Source organism: Quercus suber, unplaced genomic scaffold (genome assembly GCF_002906115.3).
Source record: "Quercus suber isolate HL8 unplaced genomic scaffold, Cork oak 2.0 scaffold_202, whole genome shotgun sequence".
Classification (NCBI taxonomy): domain Eukaryota; kingdom Viridiplantae; phylum Streptophyta; class Magnoliopsida; order Fagales; family Fagaceae; genus Quercus; species Quercus suber.
Window position 1 is genome coordinate 1,065,350 of NW_027069660.1, and position 21,415 is coordinate 1,086,764.

The following is a 21,415-nucleotide window of genomic DNA, read 5'->3' on the forward strand; positions in this document are numbered from 1 at the left end:
TAGGTTGGAAAAACAAATTAAATATATTTGTACTACTGTACTGAATCAAAATCATGAATGCTATACTATTATTTTTAAATTATTTAAAAAAAAAAAAAAAAAAAAATCATGGATGCTGTACAAAAGCCACCATAGTTTTCACTAATGATTGTGGAATAGACATTACTTGACTTGGGAAAAGGGTCTTTTTTTAGTGTCTAATCATAAGATTGGAATCTCGTATTTAATGGTTTCAATCAGAGTCTCTTCATGTCCTCTAACCACCCGACCAAATTGCTTGAAAACCCTTCCAAGACAGTGTGACATTTCACACCAAATACTAAAACTTTATCACTTCATAGCTTGACTTCTAATATCAAAGATGGCCATGTCCTTGTAATCGTACAATAAAAACTTGTCTAGGAGCACCTCAGGCCTTGGCAATGTGAAAATTTTAATAATTTCTTTGAAAAAAAATTGAATATAAAAGGATTGAGATTACTTTAGTGAGAAGTCTAAGCAGTGTTGAATTAGAGATAATAGAGATTCGAATGTCAAATATCAAATGTCATTCTTTGAATATTAGCAGTCACAATTCAAATAAGTTGAAAACAGTATCCTATATTGATGGGCACACTTCAAGTTGGTCCAATCAACCTTTTGGCTTTGTCAAAGTGTAGGACAAGCAAATGAATGGTGTATTTTCTATTGCACAGTTGATCAATTTATTGATAACAATACTTTCAACCCAAAATTGAGTCCCACTTTTAATTCATTTTTCTATTCTTTTTAATAGTAAGTGTTTAGTTTGGAAACAATTTATCTAACTCTTTGCATAAAATCTTTTGCTAAAAGTGTGTTAAATTATTCTTGTACCTTTAAAAAATTAAAAAAAAAAAAATTGCAGGAAAAAAAAGTGATGTTTTAAAAAGTTGTACATAAAAGCTAAAATCTAAAAATTGAGTTTATAAACTGATGTTAAACATATACTAAATATAAAAAATTACTTTTATTTACAATAAAAAAAATATAAAAATCATCGATAACAAAAAGTATCTTATATATGTATTACGTATAACTAACCATAAAAAAAAATTTCCGCTTTAGTAAACATCTACTAGTAGTCATTTTATAACTAAAAAAAAAAAAAAAAAACTTTTGCTTGTGAATTAAAAAACCTGAAGATTATTTCTCTATCTCTCTTCCCATAGTGATGGAGCTACCCGTGAATCACGGTCAGCTAAGGCCCACACATAAATGGCCATGATCTCTGGGGCCCAGTAACACATCACTTCATCACCGTCCAAATCAACTTACCCTAGCCCATCACATCTCATAAACCAGTCCACTATTCTTTTTTCTTCTTAGGTAATTTGGTTGGGTACCTTTTTTTTTTTTTGCTATGAATTTGATTGGATATTGGGCTTTGATTAAGAGAGCCCGCAGTCTTTTTCACCTCCTAGGAGACCACAGTCCCTTGACTCTTCTCCTTTGCTTTGTCTTTCACTTCTCTTTGAAAGAGAAATGTATAATTTTTCTTTTGAAAATAACATGATGATTATTATGGGTCTTGGCAGCAAATAGTATATTACTATTTATCACTTAACAAGAAACATGGGTATTAACGTGTATCTTCAAGGCATAGAATTAAGAATATTCACTGCTGATTTCTTAATGATTAAGTCGTCTACATACACAAATTAAGATCATGGTTAAATGTAATTTATTTTTTATTTCTATACAATTTGATGATATATTTGATAGTAATAAAAAAAAAAAGTATTTTATAGTGTATTATACCTTAACTTATATTCTTTGAGTCTTCCTACTCAAAAAAAACAAAAAAAAAAAAAACAAAAAAGCTAATATTCTTAGAGCACTTGTTAACAACACTAATCTATAAGTAAACATTCTCCATATTCTATACTAACTTATATGATAGTTTATAAATAAAAAAATAAAATACTAGCTTATATGATATGGTTTCTTAAATAGTTCAATTCATATGTGCATAACAAATTGGAAAGTAATTAGAAATATATTCTGTGGTTCATAATTGTTGGCTGCCCAAAGGATGAAAATGATAAATCAAGTTTGGTACAATAAAAAATAATAATAAGGGATTATCAACTAACATTTGGAAAAGTTTCTTAAAAAAAAAAAAAAACTAACACATTTGGTTAATCAATAAGGTTACATAGAGTCCCATAATTTTTTTTTAAAAAGGTTACATAGAGGAATTGTGAACCCCAAAACAAAACTATTTATTCCCCCTCCCATATCTTTAAAAGCATAGAGCCATAGATCTTTCCCCAGGGAGGAAAAAATTGATCATTCTACATAACATATTATTTCAAGGTACCGTACGTATTGCTTTTAGCAAAAAAAAAAAAAAAATGAAGGCACCGTACGTATAAAATGGGACCTAACCGTTCATCTATATTAAGTAAAACTAGTTACTTGTTTAGTAGGCAATACTTATATTTTTTCCAAAAAAAAGATTGGTGTTACTTTACTCTTTGCAAAAGGCAAAAACCATATTGAAGAATCCATTTAGGTCACACTTTTTTAAAAACCCCCCGAAATTTCATCAAAATCACACACAAAAAACTCTTACATTTCTATAAAACCTCAAGGACAATTTTATCATTTTACACATATATTTATATTTATATTCTTTCAATCATTGTCACTGGGTTAAAAATACCAAAATTAAGTAAAAGAAGAGCTTCTCAAAAAAAAAAAAAAAAGTAAAAGAAGAAGAAGATAGATTAAACAGATTGATCAATTTAGAAACCAGTTATCATCCTATTGTGTGTGTGTGTATATATGTATAGTTACAACAAGGAAGGGGAAAAAGAATCCTGGATGCCATTGACACATTGGAAGATACCAACCAATTAAACTACAAGACTTTTAGTTATTCAATTTAACTTATTTTCATCATAAAAGATAGTATACATTTGCCAAGAGCCTTATAACTTAATAGCACTATGTTTGGCCTCCCTTATCAAAAGAATTGAGATTCAAATCCCCTTCTTCTACTTATTGTAACCATGAGAGAGAGAGAGAGAGAGAGTAGTATTTTGAGGCATCAAACAATGACAAATAACTTTCTTTTTTGGTGTAGATAATATTCATTATACAATACTCTAATTTATAGATAAGAGACTATACTTAGCTTTAGCAAAACAAACTAATAAGAATGAGTTATACCAAACGAATACTTTGATCACTCACATATGGCTCTTCAATCTAGCATTTTAGCTAAATTAGCCACAGCGTAGCAAAAAATCTCCCATGCCCAATTAGGCAATAGTATTCAAAAATTTATAAAAAGTTAACGTACATCTTACTCTCTCAAAATAAAGTATTATAGTCTCTTGTAAGGGGTGTTGAGGTTGTCATTGCATTGTGGGTGTTGCCCTAGGTATTGATATGAAACATTGTTTATGGTGGTTGATCACTCAATATAATTGTTTGGCACTATCATCGATTGCAGTTATATGCAGCAGCAAGTTGTTGATTGTGGTTGTGGGTTGGACAATGGGGGAACATGGTAACAAAGTGTTAAAAAAATATAGAATTATTTTAAAATGTTTTAATAGGAATACATGAAATGTAAAATATAGTGACCGTTTGGATTCAGATTATTTGAGCTCCATTTGCCTCTTTTTTTTTTTTTTGATCCAGTGCCTCTTGCACTGTTCATGGGACATGAACAGTGCAAGTAGGCAAATGAACAGTTACCTGCGCGTGAACAATAAATTTTTTATTATTTTTTTGTTGTTTTCAGTTTTCAGCAAAATAAACGGTATTTAAACGCACTCATATTATAAAAGTTAGGGCTGTCCAACCCACCCGCCCAACCCGCCCAACCCGCTCGTACCCGACAGGCGTTCACCCGATCCGACAGCTCCGGCGGTCGGCCGCAGGTTAAAAAAAAAAAAAAAAAAATCATGGATGCTATACAAAAGCCACCATAGTTTTCACTAATGATTGTGGAATAGACATTACTTGACTTGGGAAAAGGGTCTTTTTTTAGTGTCTAATCATAAGATTGGAATCTCGTATTTAATGGTTTCAATCAGAGTCTCTTCATGTCCTCTAACCACCCGACCAAATTGCTTGAAAACCCTTCCAAGACAGTGTGACATTTCACACCAAATACTAAAACTTTATCACTTAATAGCTTGACTTCTAATATCAAAGATGGCCATGTCCTTGTAATCGTACAATAAAAACTTGTCTAGGAGCACCTCAGGCCTTGCAATGTGAAATTTTAATAATTTCTTTGAAAAAAAAAATTGAATAGAAAAGGATTGAGATTACTTTAGTGAGAAGTCTAAGCAGTGTTGAATTAGAGATAATAGAGATTCGAATGTCAGATATCAAATGTCATTCTTTGAATATTAGCAGTCACAATTCAAATAAGTTGAAAACAGTATCCTATATTGATGGGCACACTTCAAGTTGGTCCAATCAACCTTTTGGCTTTGTCAAAGTGTAGGACAAGCAAATGAATGGTGTATTTTCTATTGCACAGTTGATCAATTTATTGATAACAATACTTTCAACCCAAAATTGAGTCCCACTTTTAATTCATTTTTCTATTCTTATTAATAGTAAGTGTTTAGTTTGGAAACAATTTATCTAACTCTTTGCATAAAACTTTTTGCTAAAAGTGTGCTAAATTATACTTGTACCTTGAAAAAAAATTTATAAAAAAATAAGAAATTCCAAGAAAAAAAATGATGTTTTAAAAAGTTGTACATAAAAGCTAAAATCTAAAAATTGAGCTTATAAACTGATGTTAAACATATATTAAATATAAAAAATTACTTTTATTTACAATAAAAAAATATAAAAATCATCGATAACAAAAAGTATCTTACATACGTATTACGTATAACTAACCATAAAAAAAATTTCCACTTTAGTAAACATCTACTAGTAGTCTTTTTATAACTAAAAAAAAAAAAAAAAAGCTTTTGCTTGTGAATTAAAAAACCTAAAGATTATTTCTCTATCTCTCTTCCCATAGTGATGGAGCTACCCGTGAATCACGGTCAGCTAAGGCCCACACATAAATGGCCATGATCTCTGGGGCCCAGTAACACATCACTTCATCACCGTCCAAATCAACTTACCCTAGCCCATCACATCTCATAAACCAGTCCACTATTCTTTTTTCTTCTTAGGTAATTTGGTTGGGTACCTTTTTTTTTTTGCTATGAATTTGATTGGATATTGGGCTTTGATTAAGAGAGGCCGCAGTCTTTTTCACCTCCTAGGAGACCACAGTCCCTTGACTCTTCTCCTTTGCTTTGTCTTTCACTTCTCTTTGAAAGAGAAATGTATAATTTTTCTTTTGAAAATAACATGATGATTATTATGGGTCTTGGCAGCAAATAGTATATTACTATTTATCACTTAACAAGAAACATGGGTATTAACGTGTGTCTTCAAGGCATGGAATTAAGAATATTCACTGCTGATTTCTTAATGATTAAGTCGTCTACATACTCAAAAAAACATACACAAATTAAGATCATGGTTAAATGTAATTTATTTTTTATTTCTATACAATTTGATGATATATTTGATAGTAATAAAATAAATAAAAAAGTATTTTATAGTGTATTATACCTTAACTTATATTCTTTGAGTCTTCCTACCCAAAAAAAAACAAAAAAACAAAAAAGCTAATATTCTTAGAGCACTTGTTAACAACACTAATCTATAAGTAAACATTCTCCATATTCTATACTAACTTATATGATAGTTTATAAATAAAAAATAAAAAAAATAAAATACTAGCTTATATGATATGGTTTCTTAAATAGTTCAATTCATATGTGCATAACAAATTGGAAAGTAATTAGAAATATATTCTGTGGTTCATAATTGTTGGCTGCCCAATGGATGAAAATGATAAATCAAGTTTGGTACAATAAAAAATAATAATAAGGGATTATCAACTAACATTTGGAAAAGTTTCTAAAAAAAAAAAAAAAAAATAACATATTTGGTTAATCAATAAGGTTACATAGAGTCCCGTAATTTTTTTTTTTTTTTAAAAGGTTACATAGAGGAATTGTGAACCCCAAAACAAAACTATTTATTCCCCTTCCCATATCTTTAAAAGCATAGAGCCATAGATCTTTCCTCAGGGAGGAAAAAATTGATCATTCTACATAACATATTATTTCAAGGTACCGTACGTATTGTTTCTCAGCAAAAAAAAAAAAAAAAATGAAGGCACCGTACGTATAAAATGGGACCTAACCGTTCATCTATATTAAGTAAAACTAGTTACTTGTTTAGTAGGCAATACTTATATTTTTTCCAAAAAAAAGATTGGTGTTACTTTACTATTTGCAAAAAGTCAAAAACCATATTGAAGAATCCATTTAGGTCACACTTTTTTAAAAACGCCCCGAAATTTCATCAAAATCACACACAAAAAACTCTTACATTTCTATAAAACCTCAAGGACAATTTTATCATTTTACACATATATTTATATTTATATTCTTTCAATCATTGTCACTAGGTTAAAATACCAAAATTAAGTAAAAGAAGAGCTTCTCAAAAAAAAAAAAAAAAAAGTAAAAGAAGAAGAAGATAGATTAAGCAGATTGATCAATTTAGAAACCAGTTATCATCCTATTGTGTGTGTGTGTGTATATGTATAGTTACAACAAGGAAGGGGAAAAAGAATCCTGGATGCCATTGATACATTGGAAGATACCAACCAATTAAACTACAAGACTTTTAGTTATTCAATTTAACTTATTTTCATCATAAAAGATAGTATACATTTGTCAAGAGCCTTATAACTTAATAGCACTATGTTTGGCCTCCCTTATCAAAAGAATTGAGATTCAAATCCCCTTCTTCTACTTATTGTAACCATGAGAGAGAGAAAGAGAGAGAGAGAGAGAGAGAGAGAGAGTAGTATTTTGAGGCACCAGGCAATGACAAATAACTTTCTTTTTTGGTGTAGATAATATTCATTATACAATACTCTAATTTATAGATAAGAGACTATACTTAGCTTTAGCAAAACAAACTAATAAGAATGAGTTATACCAAACGAATACTTTGATCACTCACATATGACTCTTGAATCTAGCATTTTAGCTAAATTAGCCACAGCGTAGCAAAAAATCTCCCATGCCCAATTAGGCAATAGTATTCAAAAATTTATAAAAAGTTAACGTACATCTTACTCTCTCAAAATAAAGTATTATAGTCTCTTGTAAATCCTATATCTTTTTTATTTTATTATTCACACCTCTCTCTCTCTCTCTCTCTCTCAATGATTAATCTAGTCATGGGGTGTTGAGGTTGTCATTGCATTGTGGGTGTTGCCCTAGGTATTGATATGAAACATTGTTTATGGTGGTTGATCACTCAATATAGTTGTTTGGCACTATCATCGATTGCAGTTATATGCAGCAGCAAGTTGTTAATTGTGGTTGTGGGTTGGACAATGGGGGAACATGGTAACAAAGTGTTAAAAAAATATAGAATTGTTTTAAAATTTTTTAATAGGAATACATGAAATGTAAAATATAGTAAGCGTTTGGATTCAGATTATTTGAGCTACGTTTGCCTCTTTCTTTTTTTGATCCAGTGTCTCTTGCACTGTTCATGGGACATGAACAGTGCAAGTAGGCAAATGAACAGTAACCCGCGCGTGAACAATAAATTTTTTATTATTTTTTTGTTGTTTTCAGTTTTCAGCAAAATAAGCAGTATTTAAACGCACTTATATTATAAAAGTGGACAACTAAAGTAACAAATGTTTTTTTTTTAGAGACAATATGGTAAAAAAAAAAAAAACAAAACTAGACTATTATAAATTTATAAGTGGACTACAATTTATTTCATTTTAATTTTAATGTGCCATAAAAAACATCCATATAAAATTATAAACACAGTTCAAAAGTAGACACTTGGAAATATAATTTTTTTTATAAAAAAGAAAATATAAATTTAGAAGAATATAAAAGTAAAATACGCTATTTAAAACTAGTAGTGGACAACTAAAATAAACATATATGTTTTTTTTTAGAAAGACAATATGGTCAAAAGAATACAAAACATGCTCTTACTATTAAAATTTAAAAATGTATAAGTGGACTAAAATTTTTTTCGTACCAATTTTTATGTGTTATCAAAAACATCTATATAGTAAAATTATAAAGAATCCGATTAATATATGCTTTTAGAGCACACATTAATCATCTATATTTGTAAACATTATTATAAAAAATTGAAAAAATTGTCATCTTATAAGTAACGTTCATTGAATCAAAAGTAAACACTTGGAAATATAATTTTATTTTATAAAATAAGAAAATATAAATTTAGAAGGATATAAAAGTAAAATAACCAATTTAAAACTAGTAGGAGTAGTTATTAATTAATAGCATTTTGGCATTTTGTTCCCCTTTTTCCTTTTTCTCTCTTTTACACTTTTCCCTCTCTCTCTCTCTCTCTCTCTCACACACACACACAGAGATTCCTCATTCAGAGCCCACAAAAAGAAAAACCCCCCTCGAAGATCCAACAATGCCACACACGCACACACACACACTCAGCTTCCTTTTGCAAAACTAGGGTTCTCTCTGTGTTTGTCTCTCTCTCTCTCTCTCTCTCTAGGTCACACTTTGTAAACCCCCAAATTTCATCATAATTACACCAAAAAAAATAGTCTTTCTCTATTTCCCACTTCTAATTCCTCGTCAAGTTTCAAAATTTCGGAGCTTCGGATTCGATTCAGCTCTGAATTCTTCATTTCCTGTCAGATCAGAGCTAAATTTGTGGAAAAGTTTGAAACTTTTTTTGTGGGGTTTTGTTTTTTGATTTTGGGGGAGGTGTTGGATTTTGTGGGTTTTTGCATGTTGTGGTTTTTGGTGGAAATTTGAGTGATTTTGTGAAATTGGGGATTGATGGTTTGGTTTTGTTGAATATAGAAAATTAAAAAAGAGTAAAAATTAGGGTTTTTCAGGGTTTGGTTTTGATTTGGTAGGGTCTACATGTCTAAGCCCTAGGGGGGTCCTCCTCTGCTCAGTTGTGGAGGATCCCTATTGAAAATAAGTTAAAAAGAGAAAATAAAAGTTGGGTTTTGAAGTTTGGGATTCTCTGAGGACATGTGTGTTTGTGTGTGAATTTGTGTGATGAAAATTGTTATGTTGGTTGAGTTCTGGGTGGAAAATCAATTGGTTTAGTAGCTGAAAAGGCTTGTATATTTCCTGTGGATTGGTTTTCTTGTGGGTTTTGTATTAGATTTTGGAGGAAATGTTTGGTTCTGTTCCGGACAGAGGCCATGATAGCAGTGGGATTTCGGTTCCGGTTTTGATTCCCTGTACATTCCTGTGGCGAAATGGGGGAAGAAGCGTGGCACTTTGTGGGAGTTTCACAAGGTTGGAGGCTAAAAATTATCATATTTTGATGTTTATGTTAATACCCAGATCTGTATATTTTTATATTATTGATACTTCTAAAGGTTTTTCATCTTTTGGTGATTAAATTATGTTTCATTTGTATTTGTTTGGATGTGGCTTTTAGTATATAGATTAAATATGTGATATGGGGTTTTTATTGGATTTATTATTTGAATAGGTGGTCAGGAAGTATACCTATGTCTCTGGTGGAGGGACGCGATGACGTGTTTCAAGTTGTTTGCAATTTGACACCGGGAAATCACCAGGTTAATGAGCTATTGTGATTGATATGGTTATACTAGGCTCTAGGAAACAGACATACCCTTATTTTTAACTGCTGTTATGTCTTAACATTTTTTTGAAACGTAGAAGTCAATATGATTGGATTTCAGAAACATAAAAATCAAAGATGGTTAAGAGTTAACAGTCAATTTTAGCTATTAAAGCTGCTGCTAAACTTATTTCAAGGTTAATATATAATGCTAAACATGTCATTCCACTGTGAGCAAAATGGATCATGTAACTAAAGTATTAAACCTACAGCCTACTTGATATTAGATTTGAAGTAGATATGATTGTAGAAGTTTGAAGCTTGCCTTCACTTTCCAAAAAAAAAAAAAGAGAAGAAGCTGAGGTATGTCTTCTGAATGTTGATTCTTTTATTTTTTGGGGGGTGAAGCTTGGTGGTTGTTGTAGAGACATATAATGGAAAACATTTTGAAATTAAGCAATAACAGGATCATGAAATCTACAGCCTTCCCAATATTTTATTTGAAGTCGAAATGATTGAAGAAGTTTGAAGCATGCCTCTTTGGGCGTTGATGGTTCCTTGTAATAGATGAGGCGGAGTTCATATTCGCTTGCAAGGTCCATATCTTTTCCTGATCACTCTGTGCTAGACACTTTTATCTGCCGTTCCATTGCTACATAGTATTGACTCTATTGAGTACTGTGTACTTCTAAGCCATAATTCACTTCATAGCTTACAGTTTCCCTACAATCAATCAAATAGTCTTAATTTTCCTATCCTTATTCCTAGCCTAGTAGGCAACTGGGGCTTTTTTTAATTATTTTATTTAAATAATTTTTTATTTGAAGAGTAAGGGGATGTAAAATCTTGGTGGAATTTTAAGTAGTGTTACGTAGTAGAGAAAATTATTTACTATGACTGGTTTTGAGATATCAACAATTGAGGATAAGCCCAATACCTTAAGGAGGCTCGATTGCTTTCAGGGAAAACTTTTTTTTGATAGGTAATCATTATTAATGAGAAAAAATGAAAAGTACAAGTTGTTCATGATGAACAACAACAAGAAACAGATGAAACAGACAGCAAAACAAAAGAGAGGGAAATCAGAAAGATAATCTAAGGGAAAGCATAAACTTTGAAAGAGACGAAGAATCAGTAAAGCCCCAACAACAAGACCACTCAAAAAGACTGCGTTGGCATAAAACTTCTAAATCATCCAACATCTTCTCCATGTTCTCAAAGGAGCGACGATTTTGTTCCAACCAAACAATCCACATTAGGCACCCTGGAATCAAATTCCAAATATTCGAGTTATGCTTCCCAAGCCACTGATGCCAACAAGATAACAATCCCGCCACCGATTCTGGCATAACCCAACGAATACCAAAAGCTTGAAGCATGAAGGTCCATAAGTATGTGTAACAGGACAATGAAGTAGAAGATGGTCTACCGACTCCCCATCACAACAACACATACAACACCGATTTACCAAAGGGCGACCCCTAAGCATGAGATTATCCAACGTGAGAATCCTATTGTGAGCAGCTGTCCGCAAGAAGAAAGCCACTCGCTTAGGAATCTTTGGTTTCCAAACACCCTTCCAAGGAAACAAAAAATTTGGAGTACCCTGAATTGCTTGGTAATAAGATCGGGTGTCAAACTTACCATCACCTTTGAGCCGCCAACAAAGAGTATGTTGATAGATGTTTGGAAGAGCTGCCAACAGATTCTTAGCATCAATGACAGTGTCAAACTTACCATCACCTTTGAGCCGTCAACAAAGAGTATGTTGATAGATGTTTGGAAGAGCTGCCAACAGATTCTTAGCATCACTGACGGTGTCAAAGTTACATTTCTTCCCTCCCATGAGCTCTAGTTCAAACAGTACCTCCTCTCCCTATAAAAGTGGTTGTGGTTGGAGGTAAGGTCATTGCTCAAAACTCTTTGGGTGTGTGTTTTAAACATAATAATAATAATAAAAAACCCCTCTCGTCATTATTTCTAAAGCCCAAACACGATTGAATGATCTGTAGATATAGGCTCCGTTTGTTTCGTTGTAATATAATTTTCTGATGTAAAAATATTTTACAACTGAAATTTTTTTCATTATACAACCTAACAAACACTGGAAAATGTTTTCCAGAGCATTGTCAGAAATTGTAAAATATTTTATAAAAGAAACAAATGTAGCCATAATTGTGACTGGCCTAGACATGAAGCATGGCCTTTAAAAAAGTACATGGTGGTGTTGTGTGCGCTGTTGTAGTGGACATTGGAGCATCTTTTGTTACGCTATAAGGTTGCTTTTGAGTAGTGGAGCTTCTTTTTTCATATTTTCTGGTTTCAGTGGGTGCTCCCAGAAAAGTTTCCTGACTTTTTGTTTAGTTGGCAGAATTGGGTAGGCAAGCATTCTTTGGATGTTTGGAATATTTTCCTGTTATTTGATGTGGACTTTGTGGAGGGAACGAAATTGTCGTATATTTAAGGACATAAAAAATTCAAGGGCTCAGTTGATAGCTTCGTTTTCTCAATTGTTGTTTGATTGGTGCTGTGCATGGGTTTTACTAGTAGTAACTCCATTGCTGATTTCTTTGAGTCTTCGTCCTTCTGTACATAATCTTTTGTGATTCTTTAGATTTTGTCCATTAAGGTGCTGCTGCATATTCTTAGCGGCACAAATATATACTTCTAATTGTTTTAGAGGTCTTCATTGTTGTGCTGAGTAATAATGGATATTAATACATAATATAGTTATTGAAAGCTGCTGTTGATGATGAGATTTGTTGTTTTCATTCCCATGCAGTACAAGTTTTGTGTTGATGGAGTGTGGCGGCATGACGAGAGTCAGCCGTTCATAACAGGGGATTATGGGTTAGTGAATACCATCTTAATAAGGGAACCAGATATGATTCCCTCTACTTATAGTCATCAACCACCTGACATGGACATGGATTATGATGTCGTTATGCCCCCGGTAAGGCAACATATATATATTAAAAAATTTAAGTTCTGTTTCTCACACCTACGAATAATACGAATAATAATTTCTTACTTTGCTTGCAACTGTCCCAAGTGTCATAATGTGGTGATCAGACAAAGTAATAAATTGCAGAGAGATAAATTTCCCCCTAAAAAAAGATGAAGAATTAAGGGACTTGAAAATTTTCTGAAAAGTCTTTTTAGGTTTTGATTAGCCAGAAAATCTGTTGTTGATTTTGCTTCTTCCTGCTTGCCAGAAAAGAACAATCCAAAGAGCTATATACATTGTTGATAATCATGATAGTGTTTCATGGTAATATTTTTCACTGTTCAAGTTTCTTGGATTTAGTATTAATTTTAATAAAAAGATTTTTTATTTTAGTTTATAGGGGGAGTTCTAATGTCATTGTTAGTATTTTGTTTTAGTACTTTATGTTTATTATCTGGTAATATAAAATAGGTCACTTTGTTGCATGGTCCTTTGCAGGAAGCAGTTCCAACGATATCAGTGACTGATTTGGAGGTTTCTCGACACCGTATATCTTTGTTCCTGTCTACACATAATGCTTATGAGTTACTTCCTGAGTCAGGCAAGGTTTGAATGCTTTTACCCTTTTAAGGAGCTATTTATGTTTTAATTATCTATGATTTTGCCACTCTTTACTCGGTAAACTCATCGCTTTCAAGTTCAATTGTCTTAAATCTTTCATTTTGCAGATCATTGCCCTGGATGTTAACTTACCTGTGAAGCAAGCGTTTCATATTCTCTATGAGCAGGTGACTGTCCTTTTACATGCAGAAACCCATTTAACCAATTAGAGCACATACACTGACAGAAGTGTGTGTGTGTGTGTGTGTGTGTGTGTGTGTGTGTGTGTTGGTGGTGTTTTTTGGGGGGGGGGGGGTGTTGAACTAACCAATTGCTTTATATTAGTTTCTAGGACCTGTCTTTTTATTATGCGAGTTGTTTGGCTTTTTCATTTTCTTTTGAGAAAAAGGGTGTTCCAAGGGGTGTAGTTGATCTTTTGATGCTTATTATGCTTCTCCTTTGGGTAATGTAAATTAGCAGCTTTGGTGTTTCTTTTTTTTTTATTTTTATGCCTGTCTTTAGGTTTTGCTGTCATTCCCTTTTTTAATTACTATTTTGCTCTAGCATATGATCTTTTTATGTGTGTCTTTGCTGATTTTTAGCCTTTCTTTTTGGGCACTGAATTGCTGATTATTAGCTTAGATGTACGTCTTTGCTGATATAAGCTGCTTCCAGGGAATCTCTGTGGCTCCTCTCTGGGATTTTTGCAAGGGCCAGTTTGTTGGAGTTCTTAGTGCGTTGGACTTCATCCTAATATTGAAAGAGGTATCCTTGGCTTTAAACTTCTATGTTACCTTGTGCCGTGGTGGTTTTGAAGGAAAAACGTCCTTTGTTTTAAATTTAAAATGTACATAAATTGACATCAGAATATCAGAAACTTTTATGTGCTGGTGATAGCTAGAAAGGACAACTATATTTGTAATTTGAAAAAAAAAAAAAAAAAGAATGTACTAGGGTTTACATAAGAAGTATTAGAAAATTATTGATTTTATGAAAATTTACAACTCTTCTAGGACTTGTGGTTGTGCAAGGTAAACTATGCTTCTTAGTCTTGTGAAACCCGCCAAATTAAAAAGTAGCACCAATGCGGTGCTACATTACTTCCATAAGACTGTTCATTTAATTATTCTATGTTCTCTTCATCTGCTGACATCACAAGTCACTTGTATCATGAGCTTGGGTAAAAAGGGGACTGCCTCGGGGTCACTTGATTTGTTATGATTCTAGTAAATAAACCACTTTACAAGGTTTTCTGATTAATGCATCTTTGAAAGATACCTATTAAAAAAAAAGCATCTTTGAAAGATCAGTTAGTTAAGGAGGGTATTATTTAATGGGTATACATCCTGCTTAAAAAACTATTATTTGATTGCTCTTACGAGGAGAGGAGGTGCCATTTGAGCTAGAGTTTATTGGGAGAAAGTAGTTTGGGCAATCATTTGCTTGATAGTTGTAGTTTTCATGCATCATAGTTTTGTTGTGTTGTTGGTACCTTAGTACACTGCCCATGTGCTTTAGTTCCTTTTATTATTTTAATTTTTCAATAAAGCATTATTACTTATCAAAAAGGTAGTTTGGGCAACCATTTAAAAAAAATCCATGCTTTGGAAAATCCTTCTTGGAATTTTGGCCTGTAGTGCTGTACACCTTAGTATGGTTAGCTTTTGTTATGCTCATCAATATGTTTATCCTTAGCTCTTGAATTTTCATGGCTGCCAATCCCAATTTATTTTTTTTGATAACTTCACCTACTGCAATCCTACAGAAAAGCATTTGTAAACTGATTCTTGTATATTTGTATATTGTCTGCGGTTCATCCCTTCTTATATCTTGACTGCTTGCTTGACTGTCCAAGTTTATTTTGTCTTCTGGATGCTCGTTTCCTCAATGTTTTCTTTGAAAAACAAACACACACTTGCGCTTGTAGATGAAAGCATACCTTAGGTCCTTTTAACACGTGTAACCCTCTGAATTTCAGCTTGGGAGTCATGGATCAAACTTGACAGAGGAAGAGCTTGAAACACATACTATAGCAGCTTGGAAAGAGGGGGGGAAACTACATCTTACTAGAACAATGGATGGCAATGGGGCATCATTTTCTCGTCGACATCTTGTTCATGTAAGTGCTTCTTTAGATTCTGTGCCAAAAGGATCTAGCAAGCCCATCTGAAAACTTAATTTTCTAATGATTATCATTTTTTGAGCTATTCGAAAAAAGGTGCTACTTAGCTGCATTTTGACTGCATATTCTGCTCTTACATGAATGCGGTGATCATATTGCTAACTCATAAAGATCTAGATATAAAAATTTGAAAAATGTGATGAGGGTGCCTGAATTTGCAGCTTCTTTAGTGTCCTCTTTAGTTTTAGACTTCTGTAAGAACCGTATGTAGTGTTGATGGGATTTGGAGGGAGAGAATTTGCTTAACTTGTCCCGACAATCAGTGCTTCTGTCAAATAAATTTACACTACCTTACACTTTGTCAGACGATTGGACCTCCCTTTTATGTTGAACTTTTTTTGGAGGTTTACTTCAAGAAAGTCTTTGATCAGATGGTGCGAAGGAGTCTATTGTATATTTTGGCATGCAGGTGGCATGTTGTGCAATTTAGCCAGATTTGTGTTATATTGGACTCTGGTGTTAATATGTATCAACATATATTGCAACAACCTTAGATCCTAGCGTTTGTATCACCCCTCTGCAATTTCTCCCCCCATTCTGTAGTTAGCTGGCTATGTGTATTTGTTAACCTATTTACCCTCATTGTAGTTCTGTTGATTGGTTAAAGATGTTAAAACTTTTTATTGATTGTTTAAAGTATGTGTTTTATAATCAAATATCCTTTTTGCTGATTGATGGGAGAACTAGGATTCAGTTACCTCAAAATATCTTGATGCTGGAATGTGCTGTCTCAATAGTCTAATATTTATTACTTCTGTTTTCCACAGGCTGGGCCAAATGATTGTCTGAAAGATGTTGCTTTGAAAATTTTGCAAAACAAGGTGGCGACAGTTCCCGTAATCCATTTTTCTTCGCAGGATGGTTCAGTTCCGCAGCTACTACATCTTGCTTCCCTGTCTGGGATACTAAAATGTAAGCTTCTTCCAGGTTTGTCACTTAAAAGTTACATGTTTTGAAACTAATCCATGGGCCTAATTTTCAGGTATATACAGGTATTTTAGACATTCGTCTAGCTCCTTGCCCATTCTTCAACAACCGATTTGTTCAATTCCTTGTGGAACATGGGTTCCAAAAATTGGTGACTCGAAGCCATTTGCAATGTTAAGGCCAAATGCCTCTCTTAGTGCTGCTCTAGCTTTGTTGGTTCAAGGTGATTTTCCTTCTCTTCTGTAACAACTGCATGAAGGTTTTGGTGATGTTCTTGGAGTGAAAATAATAAAATCTTACTGTAAAAACTAAGGGTTGTGATTGGAGGATTAATTTTTTCCCCCCAATTTATAGGAGGAAAAGAAAAATCAATCACATGCTTTTTTTTTTTTATCTTGTAAGAATTGGCTTGTTTGTTTTGGTCTTCTGCATCACATACCTGGACTTAATCCTCTTCTTAATGCACTTTGTTTTTGGCCTTCAAGTTTTTCTTGAGGATTGTGCTAATCCAACCGTATCTGTATGAGAAGGCATCATTCTTCCGCATATCCGTTGATGAACGTTTGAGAGGAATGATATTTTTTCCAGGCTAGGAGTATTCTAGTTGCTGAGAATTCTTTGTTCCTCCTGATTTTAACTTCATTAGCTTTTGCATTATAACACTTGACTTTGTAAGCAGCAAGCTGGTTTCCTTTCATTATTCTTCCTCATCTGTTGGTCTTGTGTTATTACATTTTCCCTTTTGCAGCTGGAGTTAGTTCAATACCGATTGTGGATGATAACGGCTCGTTGCTGGATATTTATTCACGGAGGTAATCTGCTATCTCTCTTTAGGATTTGTATAAGGTATCCTTTATTACTGCTTTGGCAAAAGATAAAGTATATGCACAAATTCACAGATGTGTGCTATTTCCTTCTCAGTGATATTACTGCTTTGGCAAAAGATAAAGTATATGCACAAATTCGCCTCGATGAAATGAGTATTCTTGAGGTAATTTTTCATTGGCACTCATCTGATTGCATTAGGCACATAGACTGTATGGTAGCTAGCCACCTCTTTTTTAAGAAGATATTTCCTTGATAGCATAATGTATGATGTATGACAATTTAGTATTTATGAGGTTAGTTTCTCATTGTCACTCATCCAACTGCGGTACTTAATTTACCAAAAAAAAAAAACACACACACACACACACACTTATCCAACTGCATTATGCATGTAGGTATGGTAGCCAGCCAGCTCTTTTGAAAGAAAATATTCTTTTTATTAAGTGAGCTTTTTGCTCCAAGAAGATATATCCTTGGTTGCATTAATTGATGAAAATTTTTAATTTCTGTGATTACTTTGACTTGTCATTATTACATTAGTGTTTGGGTTTCAGATGAGGCCTAGAATCTATTCAGTTCAATCCAATGCATCTTCTACTCTTAGAAAAATGTTCTGCTTGATAAAGCTTAGAAGATAAGAGATAATTTTATATTCTTTGGGCTTTTTAGTTAAAAGCACGTAAGCATGGTGCCACTGAATCATCACTTATTATTAGCAGTAAAATGAAGGGAGAGTTTCGTGGTTTATAATATTTATGAGTGTGAATGGGCTTCTTAAGTTGTGACTCTTGTTAGGCCCTGCACGCCATACTTGGTGAGAAATATATTTGTGATGTACTCTATTGTTCTTGCTCTTATTGATGGTTGTTACCTTTTCCTGAAAAAGCATTATTTGTTGTGGACAATAATGGAATATCTTAGTTTTATGGGGATAAGCTTGCTTATTCACAAGCTTACTCCCACCCCTACTGGCAGCTACTGTCTCACCATCTCTTCTAAATTTTCATTATCCTGATGACTCAGAGAAGTGAGGATTTCCCGTTGCTTTGATTATGGTTATTTGCATTTGGTACTTACTAATCAAATAATTTTGACCAAAATGCAATGAATTGTTCCACTTACTTCTTTTCTGAGCTTGCTTGGAGTCTTTTTTCATTGGGTAACAAGTCTAAATAGCTCCATTTGTTGATATAAATATCCCAGAGGAATGTGCTTATTTTTAAATTCTCCAAGTGCAAAATTTTTAAAAATTTGTAGTTTATTCTTTGGTTGGAAATATGAATTTTCATTGTTATACTGATTTTGAGGATCAATCAGTAATTGTATATTCTCATAATTTACTTGAGCCAGTTGCTGCAGTGTCTGCTCAAACTTCTGGATGTCAAATGTTCAGTCGTTAAGTCAGGCACAATGCAAGTAGTTTTACTTACACTAGTAGTTAATTCAGGCACAATGCTTTACCTTATCTCTCTAAGTGTGCCAATTTTCTATGCGTTTAGGCATTGCGATTGGGACAAGATGCAAACTCACCTCATGGGGTCTTCAATGGACAGAGATGTCAGATGTGTTTGCGATCTGATCCCCTGCATGAAGTGATGAAACGGTTGGCAAATCCTGGTAATTTGCTTAGCTCTCTTTAAGATGGTTTATGTTATTTCCCCTTGATCAATTAAGTAGCTTGTTCATGTGTATCCTTTCAGGGGTTAGGAGACTTATAATTGTGGAGGCTGGCAGCAATCGTGTGGAAGGTATAATATCATTGAGTGATGTGTTCAAATTCTTGCTAGGTTATCCAGAATTTGTTGGCCACCATTTCACATGAAGGGGTTGACCATGGTGCCATTTGGGACGTCCCATTGATTTATTGACATCTTGTATCTTTGAGCTGTGATCTCCTTCCCATTGTGAAAGCTCCAATTTCTTTCACCAAGTCTTGGCTGGACTAGCCTCATGCTTCTGAGCATCACCCCCATCTTTAGGATAGAAAATTTTAAAGAGAAAAAAGAAATCTGTAAATTGTGAGGTTTCAATTTTTTACCTTTTCAACACCTAATTATTATCAACTGTGCAGCTGGCACAGCTGCCATGTTTGTGTCTAGTGCTAACAGAAAATGAGGCAGGAAAAAAGAAGTGAAGACTTTATATGGCACCCTTTGCCGCTTGTTCGGCTGTACGTAAAAAAGTCTGTTAGTTCAATTTCAATTTCAGTTGCTGTTCTTCGATTGTTTTATTGTAACATTGCTGTTTGTTGGGCTGTGACAATTTATGTCACGGGGTTTAATTGTCTATAAATTTAAGATGGCTTGTTTGTGTCTCTTGTTTAGAGCTTCAATATGATTTCATTGCGTTTTCAGTCTAATTTACAGTGAAAAGTGAACCCTACTGTGTTGTAGAGATCATGTCCAACCACTAACTAGGCTTAGTCATAGCTAGAGTTAAGATTGAAAAGTGACCATATATCCTATTATTCACTGTTAGAATTTTACAAATCTTATTAATTTATGTATATGGATTTATCTGGGATTAATGTGAGATTATTGTGAAATGGAAGGTTCAGATTTCATTAGGGGTTGTATGCTTATATTCTCAATAAAAAGAAAAGGGTTATGTTAATCTTGGTGTTGAAGCGTGCACAGAGTTTATGTTTGTAGAACAAAACGAGGCCTTTCTATAGCAAAGTTTATGTTATGTTAATCTTAGGCACAATCTTCCGGACCTGCACAACAGTTAACACCACCAACCCTAATAAACAATTACTTGCCTCAATTTGTTTCTGTATTTACGGTAGGTCTGTGGATTGCACAAGGGGAGGTAAGGTTAGGGAATCTCCAACAGCCTAGCTATACTACCTTATTTTTGTTTAATTTAATTAGCCTATTTCCTTAAAACTCTTTTTCAAAAGCCTTAAAGAGTTGGCAAGCTATTTTGGATTAGAAACTAGTAAGTTACCCATACACCGTACGGATAATATTTTAATATTTGATTTAAGATAGTTTTGGAGAATATCTTACATGTATTATAGCATAGCATTATTGTTATAGAACTTTATTAGTAATGAGTTTATCATAAAAAGCAACCATTATAAATTGTACACATATCCATTACAATTATTCAATTAAAGTATTGAAGGGGGAAAAAAAAAAAACTTTGGATGAATATTGTAGAATAAAAGTTGATATAGAACATGTGTTTCTCTTTTTCTTTAATTCTAAATCATACACATTCCAAACATCTATGGTCAATCACATCATTACAAAATTCACAAATCTACAATATCTAATCTTAACATTAAAATCATAATTGTTGTTGTTACTCAATATAAAATGTATACTCCCCTTCTTTGGTTGTAGTTAATTCATGCGGGTTAAGATTAGATGAGAAAACCATATTAGAGTGGGATAGGTGTTGTCAAAAGATTGAAAGTAAATAGTATCATGTTTTGTTAGCATGTATTTGACATGGAATGACATAAAGGGCTATGAGTAGATATATATAAAGGGGGTAAAAGTGCAAGATGTGAAAACGGTGAATTAAAATCTTAAGAGTTTTATGTGTATGTGTGAGGGATGAAATGTCTTGAAACATTGAACCAAAAGATACAAAGAATATTTATTTTTTAGTTAGAAAACTCTTGAAATATTAAACCAAATGAAACAAAAAGTCAATATTTAATTTGTTCCTATATTTGATGTAGCACTTGAGAATATTTGAATTCTTTTTACATAGAATACGCCACTTGACAAATTCTCATGCTTTTCCACGTGAGATTTTTGCTTTTATATCTATATTGATTGATGATTTGATATAGGAGTCAGCCAAATGTGGCTAGCAGACTTAGACTTGCCAAAAATTTTATAGGGTAAATTACAAATTTGTTCCCTAAACCCTTTCGTTACGTGTCAATTTGGACTTTTAACATTTTAAATGTGTCAGTTTCATCTTTTACCTTTTGATATTTTGTCAAAATAATCTTTGCCGTTAAGTGATGGATAAAAAATAGTATTATAGCTAACGGTTGAAATAAAATGTACGTTATTTTCATGACACATAAAATGCCATGTATACTGCCACATCAACCTAGGCTTTTATTTATATAGATATATATATATATATAGTGCAGAATTTATCACCGACCACCAACCCACCTGTTTGCCAACCAGATCTTCCCTCGAAATCAAGGAAGAATGCAGATCACAAAATTGAAACAACCCCACCTCTTCTTT

At 33.1% G+C, this 21,415-nt stretch overlaps 1 protein-coding gene across 4 annotated transcripts; it reads left to right on the forward strand.

Moving 5' to 3' along the window:
* Window positions 1-8,444: 8,444 nt before the first annotated feature.
* On the forward strand, window positions 8,445-19,507 carry LOC111995653 (sucrose nonfermenting 4-like protein). Of its 4 annotated transcripts, XM_065779222.1 has the most exons (14): window positions 8,445-9,416; window positions 9,616-9,703; window positions 12,491-12,661; window positions 13,154-13,261; window positions 13,384-13,443; window positions 13,898-14,020; window positions 15,234-15,374; window positions 16,205-16,349; window positions 16,420-16,587; window positions 17,113-17,176; window positions 17,286-17,355; window positions 18,543-18,604; window positions 18,692-18,809; window positions 18,893-19,008. In XM_065779222.1, the coding sequence occupies exons 1-13, from the start codon at window positions 9,292-9,294 to the stop codon at window positions 18,786-18,788; spliced, it is 1,422 nt and encodes a 473-aa protein (XP_065635294.1). In that variant the 5' UTR covers window positions 8,445-9,291; the 3' UTR covers window positions 18,789-18,809; window positions 18,893-19,008. The 4 variants fall into 4 exon arrangements, with proteins under 4 accessions (XP_065635294.1, XP_065635295.1, XP_065635292.1 ...); XM_065779220.1 differs by lacking the exon at window positions 18,543-18,604 and having other exon boundaries at window positions 8,448-9,416; window positions 18,893-19,507; XM_065779221.1 differs by lacking the exon at window positions 18,543-18,604 and having other exon boundaries at window positions 8,450-9,416; window positions 13,931-14,020; window positions 18,893-19,507.
* The last annotated feature ends 1,908 nt before the right edge of the window (window positions 19,508-21,415 follow it).

Coding starts and splice junctions, on each gene's coding strand:
- LOC111995653 (XM_065779220.1), top strand. CDS start 9,292: ATGTTTGGTTCTGTTCCGGACAGAGGCCATGATAGCAGTGGGATTTCG. Junction 15,375..16,204: donor CTCGTCGACATCTTGTTCAT/GTAAGTGCTTCT, acceptor TGTTTTCCACAG/GCTGGGCCAAATGATTGTCT. Junction 17,177..17,285: donor CTGGATATTTATTCACGGAG/GTAATCTGCTAT, acceptor TTTCCTTCTCAG/TGATATTACTGCTTTGGCAA.